This window comes from Barbus barbus (assembly GCF_936440315.1).
Source record: "Barbus barbus genome assembly, chromosome: 11".
Taxonomy (NCBI): domain Eukaryota; kingdom Metazoa; phylum Chordata; class Actinopteri; order Cypriniformes; family Cyprinidae; genus Barbus; species Barbus barbus.
In genome coordinates, this window is record NC_136739.1 from 30,714,328 (window position 1) to 30,739,783 (window position 25,456).

At 34.2% G+C, this 25,456-nt stretch overlaps 1 protein-coding gene across 1 annotated transcript in view; it reads right to left on the reverse strand.

Moving 5' to 3' along the window:
* Positions 1 to 1,170: 1,170 nt before the first annotated feature.
* LOC306877453 (sodium-driven chloride bicarbonate exchanger-like) overlaps positions 1,171 to 25,456 on the reverse strand; it is a gene marked incomplete at both ends in the record, with an annotated part of 67,964 nt that continues 43,678 nt past the window's right edge. The window contains 18 exons of the mRNA XM_079429222.1: positions 1,171 to 1,270; positions 1,702 to 1,766; positions 3,866 to 3,988; positions 4,393 to 4,566; positions 5,191 to 5,259; positions 8,352 to 8,603; positions 8,679 to 8,840; positions 10,087 to 10,200; positions 10,368 to 10,529; positions 11,832 to 11,937; positions 12,067 to 12,312; positions 13,187 to 13,320; positions 13,447 to 13,621; positions 16,703 to 16,797; positions 18,195 to 18,341; positions 20,256 to 20,343; positions 20,424 to 20,581; positions 22,560 to 22,648. Coding sequence (XP_079285348.1) covers positions 1,171 to 1,270; positions 1,702 to 1,766; positions 3,866 to 3,988; positions 4,393 to 4,566; positions 5,191 to 5,259; positions 8,352 to 8,603; positions 8,679 to 8,840; positions 10,087 to 10,200; positions 10,368 to 10,529; positions 11,832 to 11,937; positions 12,067 to 12,312; positions 13,187 to 13,320; positions 13,447 to 13,621; positions 16,703 to 16,797; positions 18,195 to 18,341; positions 20,256 to 20,343; positions 20,424 to 20,581; positions 22,560 to 22,648 — 2,459 coding nt within the window. The remainder of the gene's footprint in view (positions 1,271 to 1,701; positions 1,767 to 3,865; positions 3,989 to 4,392; positions 4,567 to 5,190; positions 5,260 to 8,351; positions 8,604 to 8,678; positions 8,841 to 10,086; positions 10,201 to 10,367; positions 10,530 to 11,831; positions 11,938 to 12,066; positions 12,313 to 13,186; positions 13,321 to 13,446; positions 13,622 to 16,702; positions 16,798 to 18,194; positions 18,342 to 20,255; positions 20,344 to 20,423; positions 20,582 to 22,559; positions 22,649 to 25,456) is intronic.

Below are 25,456 nucleotides of genomic sequence, written 5' to 3' on the forward strand. Positions count from 1 at the left end.
CTTGGAGAGACACATAATGGTAAATGTCTGTTCCAGATGGATTACAATCAAATCTGCCAAACGCCGCCAATTTGGTCAAAATACTTGTTGCCATGCAAAGAAAGACGTGATGAGATCGTAAAGTGACGTGGGATGCTGCTATGAGAACAGTCTAGTACGCTTACCTTTGGGGATCAGCATCTGTAAGCTTAGGAAAGGGGGCTAGACAAAAAAAAAGAAAAGGTAATTAAATCAAAATGTGTTAAATGCAGAAAAAATGACATATGTAACATGATGTTTGAACATGTGTTTCCAAATAATGACCATTTAAAGTTGCAGGACAACATTTTTTGAAAGCTAGTGTAGAGAAAACTACCTGACAGTTACTGTTTTGTCCACAATCATTCTTAATATTAAAGTAAAGTAATAAAATAGTTTTAAAAACACCTACATTATTGATACATGTTACTGATTTGACTTCACTAACAAAAAAACTTGAACTTGACTCGGGCCGAATAATGTCACTATTGTCTTCTGTAGAGCTGCTTTATGGATTTTGACCTGCAAAGGATTTTTTTTTTCCTGAAAAATGCTAGTTAATGTTATTGCATTGGACTATACGTGGTATAACAACATCCCCAAAAATGTGATGGGGTGTCATGCACTCTTTATTTTTTAGGGGGCACGAGTTGGGGGGGGGGGGGGGTTGTCATGTCATGTATTACCAAATATTGGACTCAATCTTTTTATCAACTTGTTGATAAGGTTTCGTACTTGTATTTGGAATTTATTGATCATAAGCCTCATTGATCTGAGCTCATGCACCTCAGTTTATGGGTGAGAAAAGCCAAAATTATCCACAAATAATGCTTTTTTCACTCTTTTCACTTTTCACAAACTGAGGTGCAGATGAGCTCAGATCAATCAATCAATTCCAAGAAGAAAAACAAAGCCTGTACTAATTAAAAGAAAACAAGTTGACAAAAAAAATGAAAAGATTTTCAGCACAGCACACAGATTAAATAACTCTGACTTCAGAATGTACCTCGTCTGCACCATTTACGACCAAATGACATAAACATGAATGATTCTTCAAATTGTTTGGCTGGTTGCAGAGAACTTTTCTGGCACTTTAAGCATTAGCAGTGTGCTTTTACCAAATAAAATAAAAATAAATCACATGAAAATAAATCAGAACCTTTTTGTGTTCAGATCAGTTTTAGAGTTCCAAGTACTTCCAAAGGAGCCTTTAGACATTTCATCAGTGATGTTGATAGTAGAAGGATCATCTCTGAAAATAACCAATAAAAACATCATTAAATATAACATTAATAATCTTGTGTGTGCATGAAACCAATCATAAAACTTGGCTTAAAAATGTAATGCAATGGTGAATGCTTGACAACAACTGCCTATGCCAATTATCAATAAATGTCAATATTTATTATGTGTCTTTTTTTCAAAACATGTTACTTATTACCTACATTACTTCTACTTATTTAATTTTTCTAAATGTATATCAAGCCTCAAGTTATTTCATTCTACTTGTTTTATTCTTTCTATCCTCTAGTGTATACTGTATATGTACAGCATGTATGTTTATAAAAAATACAGAATTTATGGTAAAATCACTGTCAAGTATTGCCCTATTGTTTTAATAAACCAACAAAACCTAGTATCGTTTGCTATTGTGAGAATTAGTTCAGAAAATCTGGTTCATACTTGTAATGTCCCTCCAATGGCACTTGTACGATTCCTTCTTCCTCTGCCAAAATACTTTGCTCCTCCTGGCAGTAAACACAGGGAGAAAGAGCGAGAGAGAGTTTTATTCCCGTCCAGCCAAAGAGAACTTCAGAGACCCTTTGAGATTAAATAACTTTGCTGAAGGACATTTTGGCAGATCGATTCATGTTCCATTTGTTTGGCATGAAATGAATGCATTCAGATACTGAGGTGGGTGAATCGGGGTCCCTCTATAAGAAACGTATCATGGCAATTTTAGCAAGAGTAAAACATGAGATTATGTGCCAGGGGGGTCAGAAAGTCTCTGAATGCAGGAAAAACAAACTGCAAAACTGGAGCACAAATCAGATCTCCTCATTAAAGCAGGACCTCAAAAACTTGCTTTTACTTTCATTCAGCTTACAAAAATAAACTCATGTTGTATCATTCAGTTATACGGACATTGTCTTCCAAATGCTAATTACTCATGTTTTTAGGGGTCCAAACTGTGAAGTTTTTGTAGCAGGTTTTTATTTGTTCCCTATTTTTCTTTTTAAAAACAGCTCTAACTTTGTCACTGTGTGGCAAGAAGTCACCAAATTCTGCATGGAGGTTATTTCAGTGGCAAACTTTAATAATCTCAATTATGTGATGGATGAGTGCTGCCTAGCAACCAGAGTACCAAAATATTAAATATAATAATCGCTCAGTTCTGCTTGTTGGTTTGAACAACAGATGTGAGGTTTTCGTTTAAAACAAAAATCCTCTTCTCATGAACCACATAACTGATTTCCACAAAACTATGCATGCACGCTATTTGGACATATAGGTAACTAAATGCGAAGGAATGGTTGACAAATGTTTGCAAAGTTATTCTAAATGTAAATTTGAAATTGTAGCATTTTCAAATCTGAAAGCGTGGAGTTACAAAACCGTCTGAGTGAGAGTGATATATGTACGCAATGATTTAAATACAAATGAAAAATGTACAAAACAAGCATTAAAATAAGCTCAAACAACTAAAAGTCGAGATATATTTTATTTGAATTCATCTGATTTATGTCTTTGTAGAATCAAGGTTTCCGATTAATTTTGAAAGCATGATTTCTAGACCTGGAAAAAGACATTGAAATTAAAAACTCCATGGGCATTTTTATAATACATATACATTTTTCTAATGATGTAAAAATAATAAAATATATTTAAAAATCATTGTTCTTAAATCCTTTTCTAGGAAATCATGAGTAATGGGAAAAGCCACTCAAACTGAAACCATTTTTTTTTTTTTAAATGTTACTTGAAATAAATAAACATTAACTTCAGAAATATATTCTGCTCATGTTTAATAAATATGTAAGTAAAAGTATGAGTAAATGTCATACCACAAAAATCTGACAGAGGGCGGCAAGTTGCTGACAATTTAACTTAAAATAATGGGGTTTTTAAAATAAATTAAATCTTTTATTCAGCAAAGATGAATTAAGTTGGTCGAACATTTATAACCTCTTAAGATTTGAGAACATTTTTTAGTAAAAAGTTTGTATTTCTTTATGTCTTTACATTGTTTAGAGCATTAAAAATAATGTAAAAAAAAAATGATATTTCATTCATAAGTTATGCTATGTCCTCGGTAGAATATAATAAATAAAATATAATATCCTCATATGAGGCTGCAGGGTCTTAAGAGGATAAAGACAAAACAATTTCTATATTTCAAATAAAGACTTTCTATTCATTAAAGCTTTCTAAAACAATGTATCATGGTTTCCACAAAAATTTGAATCAAATGTTTCTTGAGCAGCAAATCAGCATATTAGAATGATTTCTGAAGACTGGAGTAATGATGCTGAAAATACAGTTTTAAATCACAGAAGGGATTAAAAATATATATTAATATTATATTAACATTTTACAGTATTTTTGACCTTGGTGAGCCTTGGTGATCAAAAGAAACTTCTTACCAACCCCAAACGATTCTCACTCTTCAGGATTTGATTAGAAGTCTTGTCTATATACAGTGCTTCCTCTTCTGATCTTTGATGTCAGGCACATCTGATAAACTTTCCGCTTTCTGCTTGGATCTTGCAAATTGCTGCTTGCAGTCATATTACAAGTGCTAATGCACAGGGAACGTTATATTTAGATAATAAACTGTATCGCTCACCTCTCGCTCAGCGTCCTCCAGTTTCTTCTTCTTGCTCTCGGGCATGAGGTCATCGAGCCAGCTGAGCTCCCGTTTTGTGAAGATAAAATCCAGCAGCTTTCTAATAAAAACCAGCGCCAACACCTGCAACGAGCAAATCACTAATTCAATTATCACATATAACTCGAAAAACATGAGTTGAAACAGTTAAGAGATGCTTCACGAGGCAATTACACTAGCAGACATACGCTTAGACATGTTTGGCAGACTATATGTTTCTATGATCTTTCTGATTAGTATTGTGCCAACCTACATTTGGATTTTTTTTACAAAACTAAAAATATAATTAAAATTTAGCCTTTAAAAGAGTTTGAAGGAGGCTGAACAAGTATATGTCCAAACCTTTCACTAGTAGTGTAAATTAACTTTTTACATAGATTTGCAAAGATTTTTATGCAAACTTTTCAGAAATCTGTGACAGATAAAGATAGCTTACAATTGCATACTGTGGTAAATATTAAGGCTGATATAAAAAGTTGAGTGTGTACCATCATGGGAAAGACGATGGCAGCCCTGGAGGTCTTGATGACCCAGAGGAGAACCAGGCAGGTGAGCTGGATGATGGTGAACAGATGAACCTTTCGAATTGGAACGTGCCTCAGGTAAATGAAGTCTGGCTGGTGTTTCGCCGGCATCCCGAACAATCTCAAACGATCAAAAAACTAAAATAATAGAAAAAAGGAGAAATGAGTGCATTAGAGCAGTGGCTCTCAACCAGTGGCCTCAGCAAAAATCCAAAAGGGGCCTTGAGATGATTTAAATTATTTAAAATAAAACTACAACAGCTTTGAAATAAGCTAAAGCAACTAAAAACATATGCTTTTATATTAATTAATTTGTTTTATGTCTTTCAAGAACCAGGATTCCCACAATCTTGGAAAACCTGGCTATATGAGGAAGCCTAATTATAAAAGTGTGATTTCTAGACCTGAAAAAGTAATGAAAATAAAAATCTATCAACTCCATTGGCATTTTTATATTGAATATATATTTTTCTAGTTATGTAAAATATCTATATCTATCTATCTATAAAATATAAAAATAAAAACATTTTTATTTCAGTTAGTAGTAATAAAATTCAAAAATTATATTAAAAGAAACAACAAAAACTACTAAAACAAAAACTAAAAAAAAGTTAAAGTAAAATTAAAATGAAACTATAAATTTAAAAAACAAAAAAATCAAAATGTTGCCTAACATGAGCTTTTAACAGAATAACAGAAAAAATATATACATTTGGTCAAACTGGCAATTGCTTCTGTACTGTATACAGAACAGTGTTTTACCTGTATTCCTCTCAGTGAAGAGGCACCCATGTAAAGGAAAACTCCATACAGCACCGGCATTGGAATAAACTAAGGAATAAACAACATTTTCATTACCAAATATTTTCACTCTGAGGCCCTCTTAAAATGTTGCAAATGTTTGTGAAAAAAAGTCACAATTTAGTGTTATATTATCATTTTCCACCCCTTCTTTAATCAAGTTTTGGTTTTACATGTGTTTTTATTGTTTAATGACCTCTTACTTTTCAAATGATAAGTAAAATTTGATTCCTCATAGTATGAGCACTTTTAGCATACACTCCTAAAATAGCATTTCTACAGTATAACTCAAACAGCAGAGAACAATGCTAGAAAAAAACCCATGTAATGGTTTTGGTCCTTTTACCCTCTATGAAAAAGAAGTACATTTTAGTAACTACTACTGAAATAATAATAATTCATATTTGTGAACTTAATGCACACCTTAATATTAGAACTTTTTTTTTTTTTACGGACACTTATTTGCTTTAATTTGCAATTAATTTGTTAGTTTACATTTAGTTATAAATAGTAAAATAGTTTAAATTTATATGAAAGGCAATTAGCTGGACTTAACCGTGCTTTTTGACCCATTTAAGGATTAAGGCCAGGGTATGTAATGTTTCAAAAACGTTTTAGAAAACTGTGTCTACTCGTGATGTGGAGGAGAAAGCATTCAGTGAACAGCCGAGCCGAGCGACAGAAAGATAGAGATGGCGGATAAAAAACAAAAAGAGGAAAACGACTGCGGAACGATAAGGTAAGAAGTAGGACCCGTGTAAATATCGGATTTGCTTTCCAGCGCTGGAGAGAACTCAAGGAGCGGAAGGCCTGCGATCAGACACCGAGGTTGCTTTGTTTCTTCTCGATAGGTGAGTAACACCATGTCTACACCGTATGGTGAGCACTTCTCCTTTGCCGAGATAATCCATCCACCTCACAGGTGTGGCATATCAAGATGTTGATTAGACAGCATGATTATTGCACAGGCGCGCCTTAGGCTGGCCACAATAAAAGGCAACTCTAAAATGTGCAGTTTTACTGTGTTGGGGGGGTCCGGGGTGTCCGAAAACCAGTCAGTATCTGGTGTGACCACAATTTTCCTCACGCAGTGCAACACATCTCCTTCGCATAGAGTTGATCAGGTTGTCCACTCCTCTTCAATGGCTGTGTGAAGTTGCTGGATATTAGCAGTAACTGGAACACGCTGTCGTATACGCCGATCCGGAACATCCCAAACATGTTCAATGGGTGACATGTCTGGTGAGTATGCTGGCCATGCAAGAACTGGGATGTTGTGTACAGATCCTTGCAACATGGGGCTGTGTATTATCATGCTGCAACATGAGGTGATGGTCGTGGATGAATGGCACAACAATGGGCCTCAGGATCTCGTCACGGTATCTCTGTGCATTCAAAATGCCATCAATAAAATGCACCTGTGCTCGTTGTCCATAACATACGCCTGCCCATACCATAACCCAGCCGCCACCATGGGCCACTCGATCCACAACGTTGACATCAGCAAACCGCTCACCCACACGACGCCATACACGCTGTCTGCCATCTGCCCTGTACAGTGAAAACCAGGATTCGTCCGTGAAGAGAACACCTCTCCAAAGTGCCAGAAGCCATCGAATGTGAGCATTTGCCCACTCAAGTCAGTTACGACGACGACCTGCTGTCAGGTCGAGACCCCGATGAGGACGACGAGCATGCAGATGAGCTTCCCTGAGACGGTTTCTGACAGATGGTGCAGAAATTCTTTGGTTATGCAAACCGATTGTTGCAGCAGCTGTCCGGGTGGCTGGTCTCAGACGATCTTGGAGGTGAAGATTCTGTATGTGGAGGTCCTGGGCTGGTGTGGTTACACGTGATCTGCGGTTGTGAGGCTGGTTGGATGTACTGCCAAATTCTCTGAAACGCCTTTGGAGACGGCTTATGGTAGAGAAATGAACATTCAATTCACGGGCAACAGCTCTGGTGGACATTCCTGCAGTCAGCATGCCAATTGCACGCTCCCTCAAAACTTGCGACATCTGTGGCATTGTGCTGTGTGATAAAACTGCACATTTTAGAGTGGCCTTTTATTGTGGCCAGCCTAAGGCACACCTGTGCAATAATCATGCTGTCTAATCAGCATCTTGATATGCCACACCTGTGAGGTGGATGGATTATCTCGGTAAAGGAGAAGTGCTCACTAACACAGATTTAGACAGATTTGTGAACAATATTTGAGAGAAATAGGCCTTTTGTGTACATAGAAAAAGTCTTAGATCTTTGAGTTCAGCTCATGAAAAATGGTGGCAAAAACAAAAGTGTAGCGTTTATAATTTTGTTCAGTATATATATATATATATTACAGTTCAAACTGGACTACCAGTACACTACTGCACAAATACAACAATCTTTTTGCCAGCACTGGATACCATCCAATGCACATCCATGACATTTGCACATCCGGTTTATATATAATCTGCTGCATCTTCGCATATTACTGTGTGTATATAACGTAGAATGTGTACTACATACTGTGTATAATGTGTATCGGTAACTGTATGTCTGTCTAATAGTACACTATGTGTACTGAGTATATGTATGTGTATATTACACATTGTCATCTGTATAAGTCTGTACGTATGTATGGTAATGTCTATATGTAAATTGTTTATATGTAAATTGTCTATATGTAAATTGTTTCTGCAGTGTCTGGAGCACGCTCTCAAGAATTTCACTCACGAAGGCACACGTGCTGTGGTGATGTGACAATAAAAGTGATTTGATTTGATTTGATTTGATATTATATATGTGTATGTATATGTATGTATGTGTGTGTGTGTATATATATGGATGTGTGTTGTGTATATACATGTATATATGGATATGTGTTGTGTATGTTGGGCTAACCGAGACTTGACATAGCACTTGCATTTGTTGGATTTGATTGCTTCTATTGTCCTCATTTGTAAGTAGCTTTGGATAAAAGCGTCTTCTAAATGACTAAATGTAAATGTAGATGTAAAATGTAGCGCTTAAATGCAATGCAATTTTAGATAGTAATTTAAGTAATTTTAGATGAAAGCATCAGCCAAATGCATAAATGTAAATCCAATTATGAATATCCTGATCACTGAGCTCCAGACCTTCAGCACTGAGGTCATGAATACGGAGCAGCCCATGAGGAGGAAGATCATGAGGCCGGTGATCCGCTGCTCTCTGATCCCGAGGAACTTGGGCTGTTCTCCTGGCGCCGAACACTCGGACTCCAGCTTCAGACTGTTGACGTGAGAGATGGACAGAACCGTCGCTGCCACGAACCATGGCAGCCCCATCAGAGAGCAGACGCCCAGCATCACGCCCACCACGAACAGGTCCAGATGATAGCCACAGCCTTTCTGTAGCAACAACACATCAAACGAAGGGTTAACTCATTTCAGACTTGACTGGCAGTTTGAAGAAACTAGCAGCACCTTCAGCTTGTGCTCCTTCCTGTTGATGATCACAGCTGTGATCTGCTGGTCCATAAAGATGAGGATGGTGCAGAGGAGGGCGGGAATGATTGTAATCACACACGTCCACCATGGGTTTGGACCCAGCGGGTTAATAAACCACCCACGATCGTCACGAGTTGGCTGAAAACATATTGCAAGACTTATTAAACATTTCAAACTGGCCAGAAAACATATTAAACTGGCCAAATCTATTCTTTTATGTCTATTAATACACTTAAATATATATACTGTTATGTTACAGTTAACATATGGCTAACATAATAAACTTTGAACATTGTTTGGTTTTTCTGAAGTTAGTGCATTGAACTATTTGTTTAATTGTACATAACGCTGTATATTTCATTGTATATTTTTCACATCACATTTTTAACACAAATTTTATCATTTTATATTGCATATAGGGCTTGGAATCGAAAATCAATTCCAATTCCAGAATCGGATACTAAAGGTCAGGAACTGGAGACATGTTGTAAAATTAAAATTTCAATTCCACCTATCTATTCCTGTGTGTGCATCTTTTTTTTGTGTCTTTGAATCGTTCATTCAAGAGATTCATTCAAAAACACTGATTCATCCAGTAAAGAATCAAAGAAATCTTGAGTAAGTCATTGAATCATTCCATTCATAAATTCCATGAGATTTTGTTTAGTTGTCTAATATTATTTCTTCAGAATTGTGAGAGCTATAAAACCTCTATTAAAAAAAATAAAATAAAAATAAGTCTCAATTTATCCAGAATCATTCAGCTCTATTTTGCACACATTTTTATTTAGCCGGCTGATTTTTGTTCATGGTATTCAGCAGCAATTAAATGTTTTGTAAAAAGAGACATAGAATAAATATGTTTAATATCTAAACGTTTGACCATTTTTTTTTAACCACATTAGAATTGAAAAAATTCAAACGATACCCAACGCTAATTGTATATTCCTTAATATATTCGCTTGTAAATGACAACCCTTTATTGTCATTTATTAAGGTAATAAATTACCTTTATTACCCTGTATTCTAAAACGTTTTATTTCTATAATTTATTCTACTTTTACAGCCCACAATATCTCATTTGTGTTAATTAAATTAAATTAGTTTAAGATCAAAATAAATGTAATTAAATTAAATATTTGTGAACTAGAAAGTAAAGAGTGAAAGTAAAGTCTGATTTTGGCTTGAGAAAGCCTAGTATGAAAGTTTAAAATAGTTTGAAAAATTTAAAATTGAAATGGTTTTAAAAGCTTGAAGTTTTAAGGTTTTTATAATAAAGTAGTTTGAAAAGCCGGAAGTTTAACAGAGAGACGGATGGATGGATAGATAGATAGCTTTCTCAAGCCAACATCAAAATAATTGAAACTGTAAGACATAAACAAACCTTAAACACATTAGGGACCTTCAGTTTGGTGGAAGGCACTCCTAAAGCGTAATCCACCAGAACCATCGTAGCAATAGTGATGAAGACTGCAAAGTCACTGATGATGGCTCTGACCTGGAGGAAACAGGATTTACAGTTGTTATTCTCCTCCTCACAGCAGCAGCAGACACTCCACAGTAACACTAGAGAGCACCAGAGCGCAAAGAACTACAGCATCGTGACATAAACGCCGCAGCAGCAGCAGATCTCAGACAGACGGTGGGCGGTAATGACTGCAGTACCTTGGTGGGGAAGTAGCGGCTGGTCTTGAATTCTTTGAGGAACGCTGACATGGCCACAGTAGAGAAGAAGAGGACTACAGACCAGAAGAGAACGTCAGGAATGTACGGACCGTGAGGCCCGCAAGCCGACCCCACAAATTCTCCTTTCTTCTCAATGCAGTCCTGAAATGTGAAAGAGAAATAATGGGTTAGGATAGCTTTTTTATTTCTTAAAGTAATAGTTCACTCACAACAACAGGATGGTGAGTAAATGATAACAAATGATTAATGTTTGGGTGAACTCTTGACATGCTTTGCATTACTGAATTTCTAAATCACACACACAGACACACACACGTCTGCTTAACATGCTGCTATTTTCACTCGTGCCCATTATAAGACAAGCAGCAGCAATGACCTTTTTTTAGCTTTTATGGTGGTTTATCAGATATAATCCAGCTCAAATTTCCTTAATCTCACTTAACAGCCCTGCTTGCCACTCAAATAAGAAGAAAAAAAAATTCCTATAAAAAATAACATGCTTGGAATAACTTTGTTTAAATGTAAAGCAAATGTAGAATTGATGCAATGCAGGTTACAAGACTAAAATAACAATTGGCATTATTCTCAAAATTTTCAGAAATATTTGGAAAATGTGATGATTTTGACCATTTTGTTTTCACAAAATTAGAGATCATTCCACTGAAATCATACATAAGTGGTTATGAGTATTTTATCCAGGCTTTTATGGCTCATAAAGTACATTATAAATATAATAAATATAATAATAGAATATAAAGCTCAAACTTGACATTCACAGCCCTAAAGTTATCAAAAATATCCAGTTAAGATAAATTTCTGATTCTTGTAATGTAAATCGATAAGATATTTTAATAGTATAGCAGATACTTCCATAAAATGACAATTATGAGTTGATATCTCTATATAATAACATGTATTAGTAGGTTTATTTATGATTAAAGCTCTGTAGTTTCAAGACATATAATGGAGTGCAATAAAATGACAGAGATAAACAAATAAACGTTCCTCAAAAGCCTGATGATCATATTTGATATTCACATTTGAACAAAAATGCTGTCTGGTTAATCAAGTAAACTGAAGCTTCTTCAGTAAGTAAGTGACCAGTAAGCGTTCATCTTGAAATATTAATAACAATAATAAAGTTATTCTTATGTTTACATTATAAAAATCAGTAAAGATTTCACAGCAAAAAGACACATGACCTGCAAGCTGAAGGTAGATGATTGTACGATTATATTAAAAGACCTTTTACTTGCTAAAAAGTATAAACTATCAATCGGACGACAGAAGGCATTTAGTAGATTGTGCACATCATGATTTTAGTTTTGATTACGCTGATAATTTAGAGGCCTTAGAAATTTGCTAAATATGATACAGCAGGCTTTACAGGGTTAAAATCAGGTCAGGTCAGGGATTCTCAAAAGACACAAATGCAACTCTGACCTGAACTTCCAGAGCCTCCCAGAAGATCTCCGGAGCTGAGATGTTGTTCTGCTCCCAATACTGAAGAGTGGCATTGCTGGGGTTTGCAGGCTCAATACAGGAACATCTACAAGAACAGAATATTGAGGGTAAAATGCATTTGTTTCTATAATACTACAGCATACTGATCTTCTGTACACCATTGGAATCTATATTCCTTTCTTTACTCTTTCCTGCCATTCCAACCAGTGTTCACCTGTAAGTGGTGAGTTTCTCCAGATTGTTGTTCATGTTAATGGGATACGTCTCCCCGAGATGAATGAGCTTCTCCAAGGCCTCATAGATGAAGATGATGCAGATGAGAGAGGCGAAGGCCTCCTCCGTGAAGCGCGTGATGTAACAGACGAGGGAGCTGGCATCAGTGGCCACCAGCAGCAGACAGAGGAACGCCGTCCACAGCCCGATACATGCCCTGAGGGACAGATACGACAGCCCATACTCCCTGCGAACAAACACACCACCAGCATGTTAACACAGTCTGAGGCTTACACAGGCTGTAAGAAGTTTGAGTTATTTAGCAGTTTAAAGAGAGATTACAAGTCTGAAGAGATGTAGGCCATGGTTATGGGTTACTAAAATATTCTGAGTGGTTGCTAAGCAGTTTCTAGGCTGTTCTGGCTGGGTTCTAGAGCAATGCTATGCGATTGATTGATCGATCTATAGATAGATAAACAATAGAATGATAGATAAGCAATAGAATGATAGAACGATAGATAGAACGACAGACAGACAGACAGACAGACAGACAGATAGATAGATAGATAGATAGATAGATAGATAGATAGATAGATAGATAGATAGATAGATAGATAGATAGATAGATAGATAGATAGATAGATAGATAGATAGATAGATAGATAGCAATTATTCAACCGTTTCATCTCCTCTGCATCACCCTGTAGCGCTATTTTGAAGAGTATCACATATGTAAACAGCGAATGCAACATATGTACGCGGATACGTTAAAGGGTGACACGGAGGAGACGAATTGTTGTTATTTTTGTTTTCTTTGCGCACAAGAAGTATTCTCATGACTTCGTAAAATTACGGTTGAACCACTGATGTCACATGGATTATTTTAACGATGTCCTTACGTTTCTGTGCCTTGATCGTGTAAGGATCCTTGCTGTCTATGGGAGGGTCAGAAAGCTCTCGGAATTCATCAAAAATATCTTAATTTGTGTTCTGAAGATGAACGAAGGTCTTACAGGTTTGGAACGATTTTTGGGTGAACTATCCCTTTAATTTATTTATACAATTGAAATAAGTGTTTGCACTAAGCAATATAAAACTGATTTTTTTTATATTAGACATACTTGCAGAATTTGAATAATATTTTCTCAAACACCAAGACGGGTCCGGTGCTGCCCAGAATAGTGAGAGGCTGTCCGGCAAAAATCGAGTAAGCAATTCCAGTCATGGAGGCTCCAAACAGCGATTCAATTGCACTCTGGGAAGAAGGGAGAATATGTCACAAAGCATCATGTTTACATGACTACACTAATATAGATTCAAATATTAATGACTATCCAGCTAGGCCAATTAGACGTGCTTGCATGTGTTCAGGTGTTCTTACTATGCGTCCCTCTGTGGCTTCTCCCAGCAGTCCTCCGAAGGTGATAACAGGGGACATGCAGGCGCAGTACAGGAACAGGAAAGAGGCCAAACACTGCAGGCTGAGCGCATCTGTGAAATCAGACAGGAAGTGCGGAATCTTCCTCTTCACATCCAGAACCAATCCACCAAAAAGCCTGACAAAAAACACCAGACACAAGATTACTGCCATCTGAGCTGCGCGAAGAGGTGGAAAACTGGCTTAAACTGAATTCACAGTGTTACATTCCACAGAGAATTACATGCAAAATAAACACTTACCAGGCTATTTCATTTCACCAGGCAATTATTTTCATGACAATTAAACATTTTTATATCAAAAACTATCATTACTATAATGCAAAAAAATATTTTACTATTATTTAAATTTGAATTTTTCTAGTACTGTATTGCAAGAATGAGAATTTGAAGAAAAAATATATAAAAAAAACAAAAAAATAAAAATAAAATGTAAAATATCATTATGCATTACAGGAATTTGGGGGTGATTGTGTGTAATTCTCATGAAAATAATTTCAATGCAAAACTATTTTAATGCACCTAAAATAGGCTCAAACTATTATTGATTGTTTGATTATTTTATGTTTTTATTTATTTATTTATTTATTATTTTTGAGTGCAAAGAAGTTCTCGCAAGTCACACATCTAACAACAAACAGAAAAATAAGTTTATCTATAGGATGGCTGGAGTTTTTTCTCCACATATGTGCAATATTCCTCACATGAAGTCATGGTTTTCTGACCACTGTTGTTTCACAGTAAGACAGAAAGTCTGGCGCATCTTGCATATGAAAAAACAGTTGCACTGTCATAGGGACAAAAATATATATTTTAACTTAGTAAATGCTAAATACAATTTCATAGTCTGGAAGAAATACTTTAAAACAGCAAATTTTCACAATTCACCCAGTGTGGCAAAAAACAATGTATAATTCAGAGTAATACTGAAAACTGAAATCAATGTAGTACATAAACATAAGGATACAATTTTAAAAATATTCAACCAATTCAGCTTTTTTTTATCCATTATTTAATCCATTTTAATCCAATTTTGTATAAAAGTGTCTTAATATTTGGCATTCTGATAAAAATTAGTCAAAAAGAGATGTTAAAATCCATTATTAATGCATCATTTAATCAAACTTTAATCCAATTTTGTATAAAAGTCTCTTAATATTTGGCATTCTGATAAAAATGAGTCAAAAAAGAGATTAAAATCAAAACAGATTTGTCGCACTGGAAATGCAAGGTTAAATCGAGAGCACTGTATTCTGGTATACAGTATTTTCTGTAGCACAATTTAGTAAATATCATCCAGATATCTCATGCATACAGAAAAACTACATTTTGTGCAGTGTATGCATACTGTATAAGGCATAATTCTATAACCAGAAAGAAATATTAATTAGGGCTGATCAGATATGATCGCTGTGAACCATTTGGGAGAAAAGAGCCATCTGAGAACAGAAGGGGATTATTGTTGTGAGAAGAGAGAAAGTCACTCAAAGTTGTGAAAACTGTCACTCAACAGGAAGAGTGTGACCAAATGTCAAACATGGCGTGTGTCCAGTTCACTGGAGAGTTGAAAACCTGGTCTTCGGTGGCACGGCTCTCGGTTACATTGTAGTACACAATGAAAGCATCGTCCTTAATGATCTGCATTATTACAGTATGTGCCCTTTAACTGTCATAATGAATGCAACGGTGAGCTGCGTGACCTTTTACGGCCTTTTGGCTTCAAAGAAGAACATTTTATTTCTGAGGCTGTCCTTTCATAGTTCATGGAATTAAACCATTGTGTTTAAGGCAAGACACTACAGGCAAAAACATAGTTTTTCCATGCAACGGTCACTTCTGAGGCTTTGGATTATTTGGCTTCCGTGACATTGTTTCAGACTAATGGACAGAAAACATCCAGCATGCACTTTTAAGTGTTCATTTTATTGCACTTTATCTATTTGCGTCTGTAAATTTCATTTACAATACAAAATGAGTTTTCAGTAGCACTTACATACACCAAACTTTACAGTTTTACCCCTATCTGTATTCTGAAGGGTTTTACAGAAGGGTTTGCTCATATATCATTTTCATGATTTTATACAATATACAAATTCCTAAAAACATGGTAAAAAAAAAATAATATATATATATATATATATATTTTTTTTTTTTTTTTTTTTTACCATGTTTTTAGGAAAATATTTCAGAAAATATTGTCAACAGTCAGAAAAAAAAATATAAAAAAAAATATATTTTTTTTTTCTGCCTGTTGACAATATTTTCTGATTTGAAGAGTAATTAAATCCAAAATCCCCTCTGTAAAAACCTTTAACTCTAATGTGTCAACAATATCAAACAAGAATTTTGAAAATGTTTATCCAATGTTCAGATTTCTGTTCCAAAATTAATGCAAATTAGTGTATATTTAATTAGATTATACTTCATTTGCATAATTAAACAGTATTGTTTTTTTTAAATGTTGGTTTAGTATCATTTAGAGACTAGTGTAGTTTTTATTAATATTTTGAATTAGTTATTATTTTTATATTTTCTGTTTCATTTACATTTTAAAGTTTTGTTGTTTAAATGCATGAAATGCATGTTTTAAATGTCTACGTAGTTTTTAATCATTTTTATTTCAGTTTTATTACATAAAGTTAAACTAAATGTAATGAGAAATGTTGCTTCGGCAACTAGCTGAAATAATAAAAAGTTAGTTGAAAAATATATTTTTTATATTTTTATTTCAGTTAAAGTTTATTTCAAATAACAAGAACTATTTTTATTAAGGTTTTAGTTTTAATGAACTATATATACCCTGGTAATACAAAAATGTGTCACCTTTGTCTTCAATGTTTCTCAAATTAATTCACAGAAATATGAGTATAGATCAATAAAATGTGAATAACAGCTCAGATATTTTGGAAGAAATTAATGATAAATGTTTTCATATTGATTAAAGGTTTTATATTGACTTTGGTTTCTAGACACAGTTGTTAAGATTAAATTAAAATCTCTTCTGAGATTCTAGAGGACACAGAACAAAAAAACAACATCTAAAAAGCAGGAGACTTTGGCAAACACCTCCATTTCCTCTAGAAGGAGATATTAAAGCGATCTGATTTATTATTTGTATTTTCTATGGCTTTCACACAAACTGACACGTGATTGTGATGTGTCTACACACTTACACACACACACACACACTCCAGACTGACCTCCCGGTGCGCTGCAGCTCAGGGCCTCCGTGTCCACCATGTTCCTCCGGCTCTGCCAGCTCTCCATTAGGCACTGCAGGGATCTTTCTCTTCTCCTGTTATATCAGACACACAGACAGAGAAAACTGAGAGAGGAGTGTTTGCAGTGATATTCCTCAAACGTTCTGGTTAGTGTTGGTTCTAAATCTGTGACTGTACATATTAAACTACTGCAATTATTTCAGCCTGTTTAACATGCAAACAGTTATGATGTCATCAGGACATTTGCATACTGAATTATGATTGGTCTTGTGTTACTTGCATTTATTGAACTCATTTATAGCTATAATTACACTGCATAGTTGCATCATTTACTCACCAAATGATGCTGTTCTAAACCTACAAGTTTTTGGTTGGTAAGATTTTAATGTTTGTTGAGATATCTTCAAGGCTGCATTGATTTGATCAAAAATACAGTAAAATTGTGAAATATTATTACATTTGAAAATAACTGTTTTCTATCTTAATATATTGTATAACGTAATTTATTGCTGTGATCAAAGCTGAACTTTCAGCATCATTACTCCAGTCTTCATTCTAATATGCTGATTTTGTAAATGCCTTTACTATCACTTGTGACTAATTCAATTCATCCTTGCTTAATGTAAGTATTAAATAGTAGTGTAAAGGATTTCTTTTAGAGACAAGCTTCCCAAAAATGTTGTCTTTTAGTATTCTGTGGTAGAAAGTCATGCTGGTTTGGGAAAGTAAATAATGGCAGAATTGTAATTTTGGGGTCAATTATCCCATTAAAGCATTTGATAATCTCAGGGGGCATGTCAAACAAATCATTTAGTTCATCAGGGTTCAGATGAATCACTGTATGCTCATCTCCAGATTAATGTTTGCATGCTGCTATTATTTCATTGAACAGCACTAAAAAAAGAGTCAATTTTTCACTCTTTTCTCTTACAGTACAGTGTTATAGTTAATCCTCTCTTCAATATTTTCTACATAGAGATTCAACAGCAAATGCACCATTGTAATCTTTATAACCAGATGGAGACTCACTGCATCAGATTACATCACATGACTTACTGTACATACACATGTGGCTGAATTTGACTTAGAAAACAGTTTTTCATTTTATATTAAGCACAATAAATCCATGGAATGCTTTTTTTTACTTTTTCTTTTGAAGGAGGAATATGTGTGATGAGCACTTCATGATGCGTTTCCTTCACTAAGCACAGCACCTCATTCCTGTCAATGTAATTAAAATTTCCAATTTGCACAAAAAATCATATTTATGAACAATTTGCATATGTCTACATACATTTTTAAACATTTCAGGCAGACATCTTTAGATCAAAAGCCTTTTAAGATAATGAGAAACACATATTTAGCCTAAATAAGACTAACGTTTTCTTAAATTTTCAATCCTTCTGTTTTCTATCCTACTTCAGCTCTGTGTTGTCTTACTGTAAGTTTGTCTGGTTTCTGTTTCACTGACCTGGGATGGGACGTTTTTTGGAGGCTCTATCCTGATGGACGGGTCCCATTCTCCTGGTGGCAGAACTGTAACTTGGTCAAGAAATTCATCGATTCCAGCAATCAGATCATTGCGGTCTTTAGCTTTATAGGCCACATCATGGAAAACCTACAAAAGACAAAACCAAAACTTTCTTAGTCAAAAAATTTATGGATGTTTATTTCCACCAAAAAATTAACCATAAAATTAAGGTCATATCTCAAAATTCCTAACCTTTTTTATATAAATATAAATATTTATATTTTTCATTTTTATAAATATATAAACTCTTAATTCTGGAAAAAAAAGTCATTTGTGACATATAAACTCGCAATTGCAATGAAAAGTCAGAATTGTAAGATAAAAAGTCACAATTACCTTTTATATTTTTTCTATTTCATGGCAGAAACAAAATTGCGAGAAAAAACATAATTGTGAGATATACAATAAACTCAGAAGTCGGAGGAAAATATAAAAACTGAGACAAACTCAAAATTGAGAGAAAAGTTAGAATTGTTAATGCAAACTCAGAATTCTCAGAAAAACAGTCAGAACTGTGAGATGTAAACTCAAAAATTCTGAGACAAAAGTCAGAATTGCAAGATATAAACACACAATTATGAGAAAAGTCAAAATAAAGAGATGTAAACTCAGAATTTCCAATAAAAATGTCAGAGTTATATTTAACTCAGAATTTCGAGAAAAGTCAAAATAAAGAGATGTAAAGTCAGAATTCAGAGAAAAAAAGTCAGAATTGAAAGATATAAACTCCAAAAAAAAGAAGTCAGAATTAAAAGATATAAACTCAAAAAAAAAAAAAAAAGGTCAGAATTGTGAGATCTAAACTCAGAATTCAGAGAAAAACACACTGAAGCACATTTTGGACATTATTATTCCATTATTCTGTTTGTGTTTCATGAAAGAAAGTAAACAATGTGGTAAATAAATGATTTCCATTTTGATTTAAAATGATTTCAAGCTCTTTCTTTTAAGACTTCCAGGAAGCCTGGAAGAAAAGTACATATTCACATTTTCACGCTCTTAAATAATGTCTTAAGATGTTGCCTTAGCAACATCAAGCAGCAGCTTGGCATGAGGGTGGTTTTCTGGCTAATTAGCAGTCATTTGCATGTTATTAGGGCTGTTCTGTAAGTCTCCTCTGCACCTCAAAGACTAAGTGAGAGAGAATCTGCTGAGCTGTGAAAGACCTCAGGAGTCTCCAAGTGCTCTCATCTCTGTGAGAATGCTTCAGTTTGCACCAAATCCAGTTGATTCAAGCAATAAGCCACTCACGGTTGGGAATTTATGGGGTGTTTTACATACAATGCAAAGCATTGCAATTATATGACAAAAGATGGAAATGTTCAATATTGAGTTACATTTATTAATATTAATGGGTCATTCCTTCAATGTATTAGTTTTAGATCTCTCTTAATATGTTGGAAAAAATTTAAAACAGTTTTTATGTAAATCACATTAGTTTTCTTTTAGCACATTTGAGTAAATACATTTTTAATTACTTAAAGTAAAATTTTAATTATTTTACCTTGGTTTTGATTGGATGACAAAAAACGTTTTTTTTGTTTTTTTTTAAAGAAATATCCTAGGTGTTTCTTCAATTTTTTCTTTCTCTAATTGAAATGTATCAAACAAAATAACTTTCTCTTTTGAATATTGTTTAATGAAATATCATTCTGATTTCTGTCATTTGATTGGTTGTTAGGTGTCGTGTCTAAAAATTCCTTTTTGATCAAATTACAGAAATTGGAATGACATATTCCATAAAAATATACATGTAAAAATATTTTTTAAATATATAATCAATTATTTGATAAAACAATTTCAAGTTGACAACTCAAACTTTCAATTTCATAAATGCATCTCATTTAATCAGAATTTAGAATTAGAACTCTTTTCTTTTTTTTTGTAATTGATTTTGAATGATTCTAAATGCCTCTGGGTCAAAGATTAAAAAAAAAGTGAACACAAGAGTACTTTGTTAAAAGCTGTAAACAACTATAAAACAACAGCATGCCCTCTTACCTCATCTGTCATCAAAGTAGCAATTGATCTGCCAATCTCGTGATATTGTGGTCCTTTACCCAGAGGCCCCAGCAGGATGAACAGGAACCTGACAGATCAGCCACAAAACAGTAATGTAACGGGTGTCAGGTTATCAATATAGACTAAACTGTCCAGTTCTATGCTCACCTGGTGGTAATGGGCACTTCTGCCAGGCCGTTCAGCAGTACGGCAGGAGAGAGGCGGACAAACGCCACGACAGGCCTGTCCAGAAACTCCAGCTCTCCAACCAAAACATTAGAGGCCTCTGCACCCGGAGGAATCTTCTTCATGAAGTGCAGGTCTATCTACACACAAATCATTATGCAGAGTCAGGTTACTGCATCACTAGATGAGAAATACACATGCACACTGAGAACAAAGCCTGGCGTGGATGTTTTGAACAGGTTTATTATACAGACTAAATAGATTTTAAAAGTTGAGCCATCTATAAATTGAATACTTTAGCAGTTATACAGATGTTCTTAAAAAAATGACAAAAACACAACAAAATTACTCAAATTTTACCAACAATTTGAATGAAAATGTAAAAAACTAATTCTAAATATTACGTTAAAAAAAAACTAATTCAAAACTATAACAGTACCTCAATGATACTAAAAAAACCTAACCTCAGTATTTTCAAGCCATAATTATGCAACCCATCCATATCTAGGATTCTAAGTGATTTTCACATTTGGATATGGAATATTAAAAAGCATGAAAAACAAATCTATAAAGCTCTTTGTAGATTTCTGCAATTCTGGTTCCTATGTAAATACGTTCTTAGACTGGTTTAGAGTCAAAGTTCAAAATGATGTACAGAACCAAAGAGATTATGTATGTTTGCATAATGCAAAAGACCATGTGTTGTGTAAGATTTCATAATGTTACTATCTATATTACTGCAGCATTTCATCACGACCCCTGTGACCCCTGACAGCACTGCTGCCGCTCTCTCATCTGTTCATGGGATCACAATATAATACCCACTTATTACAAGAAACAGAACAGTCTAATGGCAGGTAAAGCGGGTTTCAACCGCAGTGTGTCTGAAGGGTAATGCCACTTCCCAGAACAGATAGACGGCAGACAGAGGCGCTTCACAGAAAATCCACAGACCTCTGTGTACTGTACTGAACTGCAAGACATGTCACACTGTAAAAGTCTTTGTTATTTTCAAAGAAGCTTTAAGTTACCAAACCAAATATGGTGAAATATTTATATACTGTATAATTAACAGGACATAACAGGACATATAAACTATAAAATGAAGTAAGATTTGTTTTGTTTTTGCGAAAAAAAAAAAAAAAAGAAGAACGTCCATGAAATGTATGGAAATAAATGCATGTTTGTAGAATTCTACATTATATATTATATTTATAAAAAAAAAAAAAAAAAATACATGCACTTTTAAGGGAATTGGTGATAGAATAATGATTTTTTTAAATTATTTGTTTTTGTTTTTTGTAAAAATAAAAAAATCCGTTTATATAAACTACCTTTTAAAAGTTTGGGGTTAAGACTTTTTAATGCTTTTGAAAGAAGTCTCGTATGCTCAAAAATACAGTAAAATGGTAATATTGTCAAATATTATTAAAATTTAAAATAGATGTTTTCTATTTGAATATATATTTAAAATGTCATTTATTCCTGTGATGCAAAGCTGAAAAAGTCTTCAGTCTCACATTATTCATGTTAAAAACTGTTTTTGCTGCTTAATATTTTGTGGAAACATTTTATTTTCAGATTTCTTGATGAATAGAAAATTCAAAAGAACAGCATTTATTTTAAATAGAATATTTTGTAACATAAATGACTTTATTATCACTTTTGATCAATTTAGTACATATTTACTAAATAAAATCATTAATTTTTATTAAACACACCTACACCCCATACATTTGAATGGTTGTGTATCATGGTTTCTGCATAAATATGAAGCAGCACAACTGTTTTCACCATTGATAATAATCAGAAATGTTTCTTGAGCTGCAAATCAGTATATTAGAATGATTTCTGATGGATCATGTGACACTGAAGACTGGAGTAATGATGCTGAAAATTCAGCTTTGCATCACAAAAATAAATTGCATTTTAAAAGATATTAAAATAGAACTTTTAATATAAAAATTGCAATAATATTCCACAATATTGCAGCTTTACTGTACTTTTTAGCACATACATGCAGCCTTAGTGAGCAGAAGAGACTTCATTAAAAACATTTAAAAAAATTAATGTTTCCAAACTTTTGACAAGTAGTGTAATTTAATTATGCATCATTACCTTGCTGAAGTCCACAGCACTGTTTTCACGGCTCACGTCATGCTTGCCCTCTGTGGTCAGCGGATGAGACTGTGGTGGAATCATCTGACCTGCAGACAGAGAGACTATCAATCAATCAATCAATACAATGACAATACTAATCAGTGTTAATCAGCCGATGAATGGAACGCAGCATAAGCATCGTCTGTATTAAATGTAGCAGACTGAAATGATTGTGTTTATGGATTGGTAGGAGAGAATGATTTTAATGGAAGTCTGTCATGATCCCAGATGTGTTTTGACCATCACTCTTGATTACTACATCCGTAAAGAGACATAATGAGCAGAGAGGATGGCTAGTACTAATTTCACATTTTTGCCTTCAAAAATGGATATAAATAAATGCATAAATCACCAAGCATCACTTTATGGAAACTCGATTGCGCTCTACTCTAAAGGCAGCTGAAGCAGCTTTCAGCGCATGAAGCAGCACCAAAGCCCTTAGTTAAGAGAGCATCTCATGTGGCATGAACAGATTTGTGTTTATTAGTCATGCTCGCTGCTGTTTTAATGCAGCTTTGGCTCAGCGCTGCATGAATTACAGTACTAATGATGCTCTGAGCGTCTGCACGCCACAGAACGAAGGGTCTGGTACACTTCATGCGTTAGCGTTAGCGTGTGGGAAGCTGGCAATCTTCCTAAACATAAGACCTGTATAAAGGTGATGAATATTCAGAATAGCGTTCACCTTCCTCACACAGTGCAATATCATGTCATTTATCTGCAAAATTACACTGCTTATCTACTGGGGCAAATTGTATAACACTAAATTCCCACTTACTGTTTACATTTGATTTAATTTTGTAAATTGCTTTGGACAAAATGCATAATGTAAATGAATGTAAATTCAACATCAGTCTTGGGTTTAACCAACTAAAAGAAACAATGCTACTAACTTTAACTACATTTCCCAGTAGCATGAATGTATGTAAACTGTTGCTGCCTTCAAGTACTTAAAAGCCATAGCTAGATATGTTTTTGTGCAGAAAATTTTTTTAAGCTTTTTTTTTGGCATTTGTGCTAAAACGAAGAGGAAAGGCTGTGCATTAGGTGCCTAACTGACACTTTACTCAGTATTATATCCTTGTGAAGCAAAAAAGAATCATGGGAAATGTAGTTCTGTCATCCAATAGAATGCAACGATCCCATTCATTTTCTCCATAAGGGAACTGATTTTAAAGCTAACTCATAAACCACTAAAGACAGATCTACTTTTGAGTTACAAGGCAGTTAATCGATGGTATATGCTTTTGTTGAAACCATCACCCTACATTATTTTAACAATAATTGTGTTTAAACATGGAATTCCTGGTGAAAAACTACATTACCCATGATTCTTCAAATACATTTCTATCAATCAGATATTTGAAACAAGCAAATTGCACCAAAAAAAAAACTCTTAGCAGTTGCCCTATGCTCTCAAACTGCTTATATATTTGTAAACATATACATATTATGCAATAAACATAAAATATGTTGTTTCTATAATCAACATATATACATTAATATTTTTATATTTATCTGTTGATTTTCAATGTAGTTCTTCATGAACTCTACACACAAACTTAAAGTACTTCTCACCAGCGACTATGACATTTTGATGTTGTTCATATGCACTTGTCTCATTAACACGAGCAATCTGACATGGCATGAATGCAGTATATTAGAATATCTCAAAAAAACATTTGGATTCATTTTAGTGAGTCGATTCATTCAGGCAGTTTATTGTAATGAACTTGTTCTGCAAAATGATTCTTCAAATCATTTGAATCAACACTCATTTTAGTTCCTGGAACTTTCTGTTCATCATTTTATGCATATATGTATATTAACATATTAAAGGTGCAACAGGTGATTGTCTTCAGAAACATTTTTTGTTATTCTGGTTGAAAGTCTCTTCACATCCTGATAGCAATCATTAAGATAAGTGGTCTCAATGTATTTATATGTATTTATGTATTCTGTGGAAGGCGTAGGATCAAGAAATGTTCATCCAATCAAAATGTTCGGTCCAAGCGTTTTAATAGTCTTTCCTACCTGCCTGTCAACGTATGTATTTGCATACCTCTGTGCACTCTGTTCGCGCAGACATGATATATTTGATACATGATACAGCCCAGCGGTTCCTAATTCCAGTCCTCGCGCCCCCCGTCTCTGCATATTTTGCATGTCTCGCTTAGTTAACACACCCGGTTCAGATAACCAACTCGTTGGAAGAGAGCTCCATGCATGAACTGTGTTTCGATTGACATGGTCCCTACACAGTGTTCATTGCTCCCTACTCCCTGAGAAGGGGAAATCCATTGAAGTTTATTTCACTTCGGAAAAATTCATTCATGGATTTGCGCTGCACAGCGTCTTCACACACAGACGAAACTTACTATAGAAGTGTGACATAATATACCTCTGTAAATAAATACCATTTAAATTCACGTCTCCACAACCCGGAATTTATACTGTAGAGACGGTCATTTATTGAAACTCAAATGTAAATATTTTAATATTTTGAGATACTGATTTATGACTTTCATGAGCTGTAAGCTCTAAAAAAAACTTTTGAAATGTTTTACTTTACATGTAATGAATCTAAAATATATGAAAGTTTCAGTTTTTGAAACAAATTACAAGAAAAAAATGACTTTTTCACAATATTCTAATTTTTTTAGATGCACCTGTATCCTTGTTTTTGTGCCCGATATAATGTTCATTTAATCATAATTTTTATTATATAATTTAAAATATATTGCTTCTTAAGATAGCTTAAATATAGTTAGCTTGATATTTAAATTTTCAAAAGTTTATTGAAGTACATTTTACAGGAAAACACTATTTCAGTCTTTCTACTTCAAAATTTCATG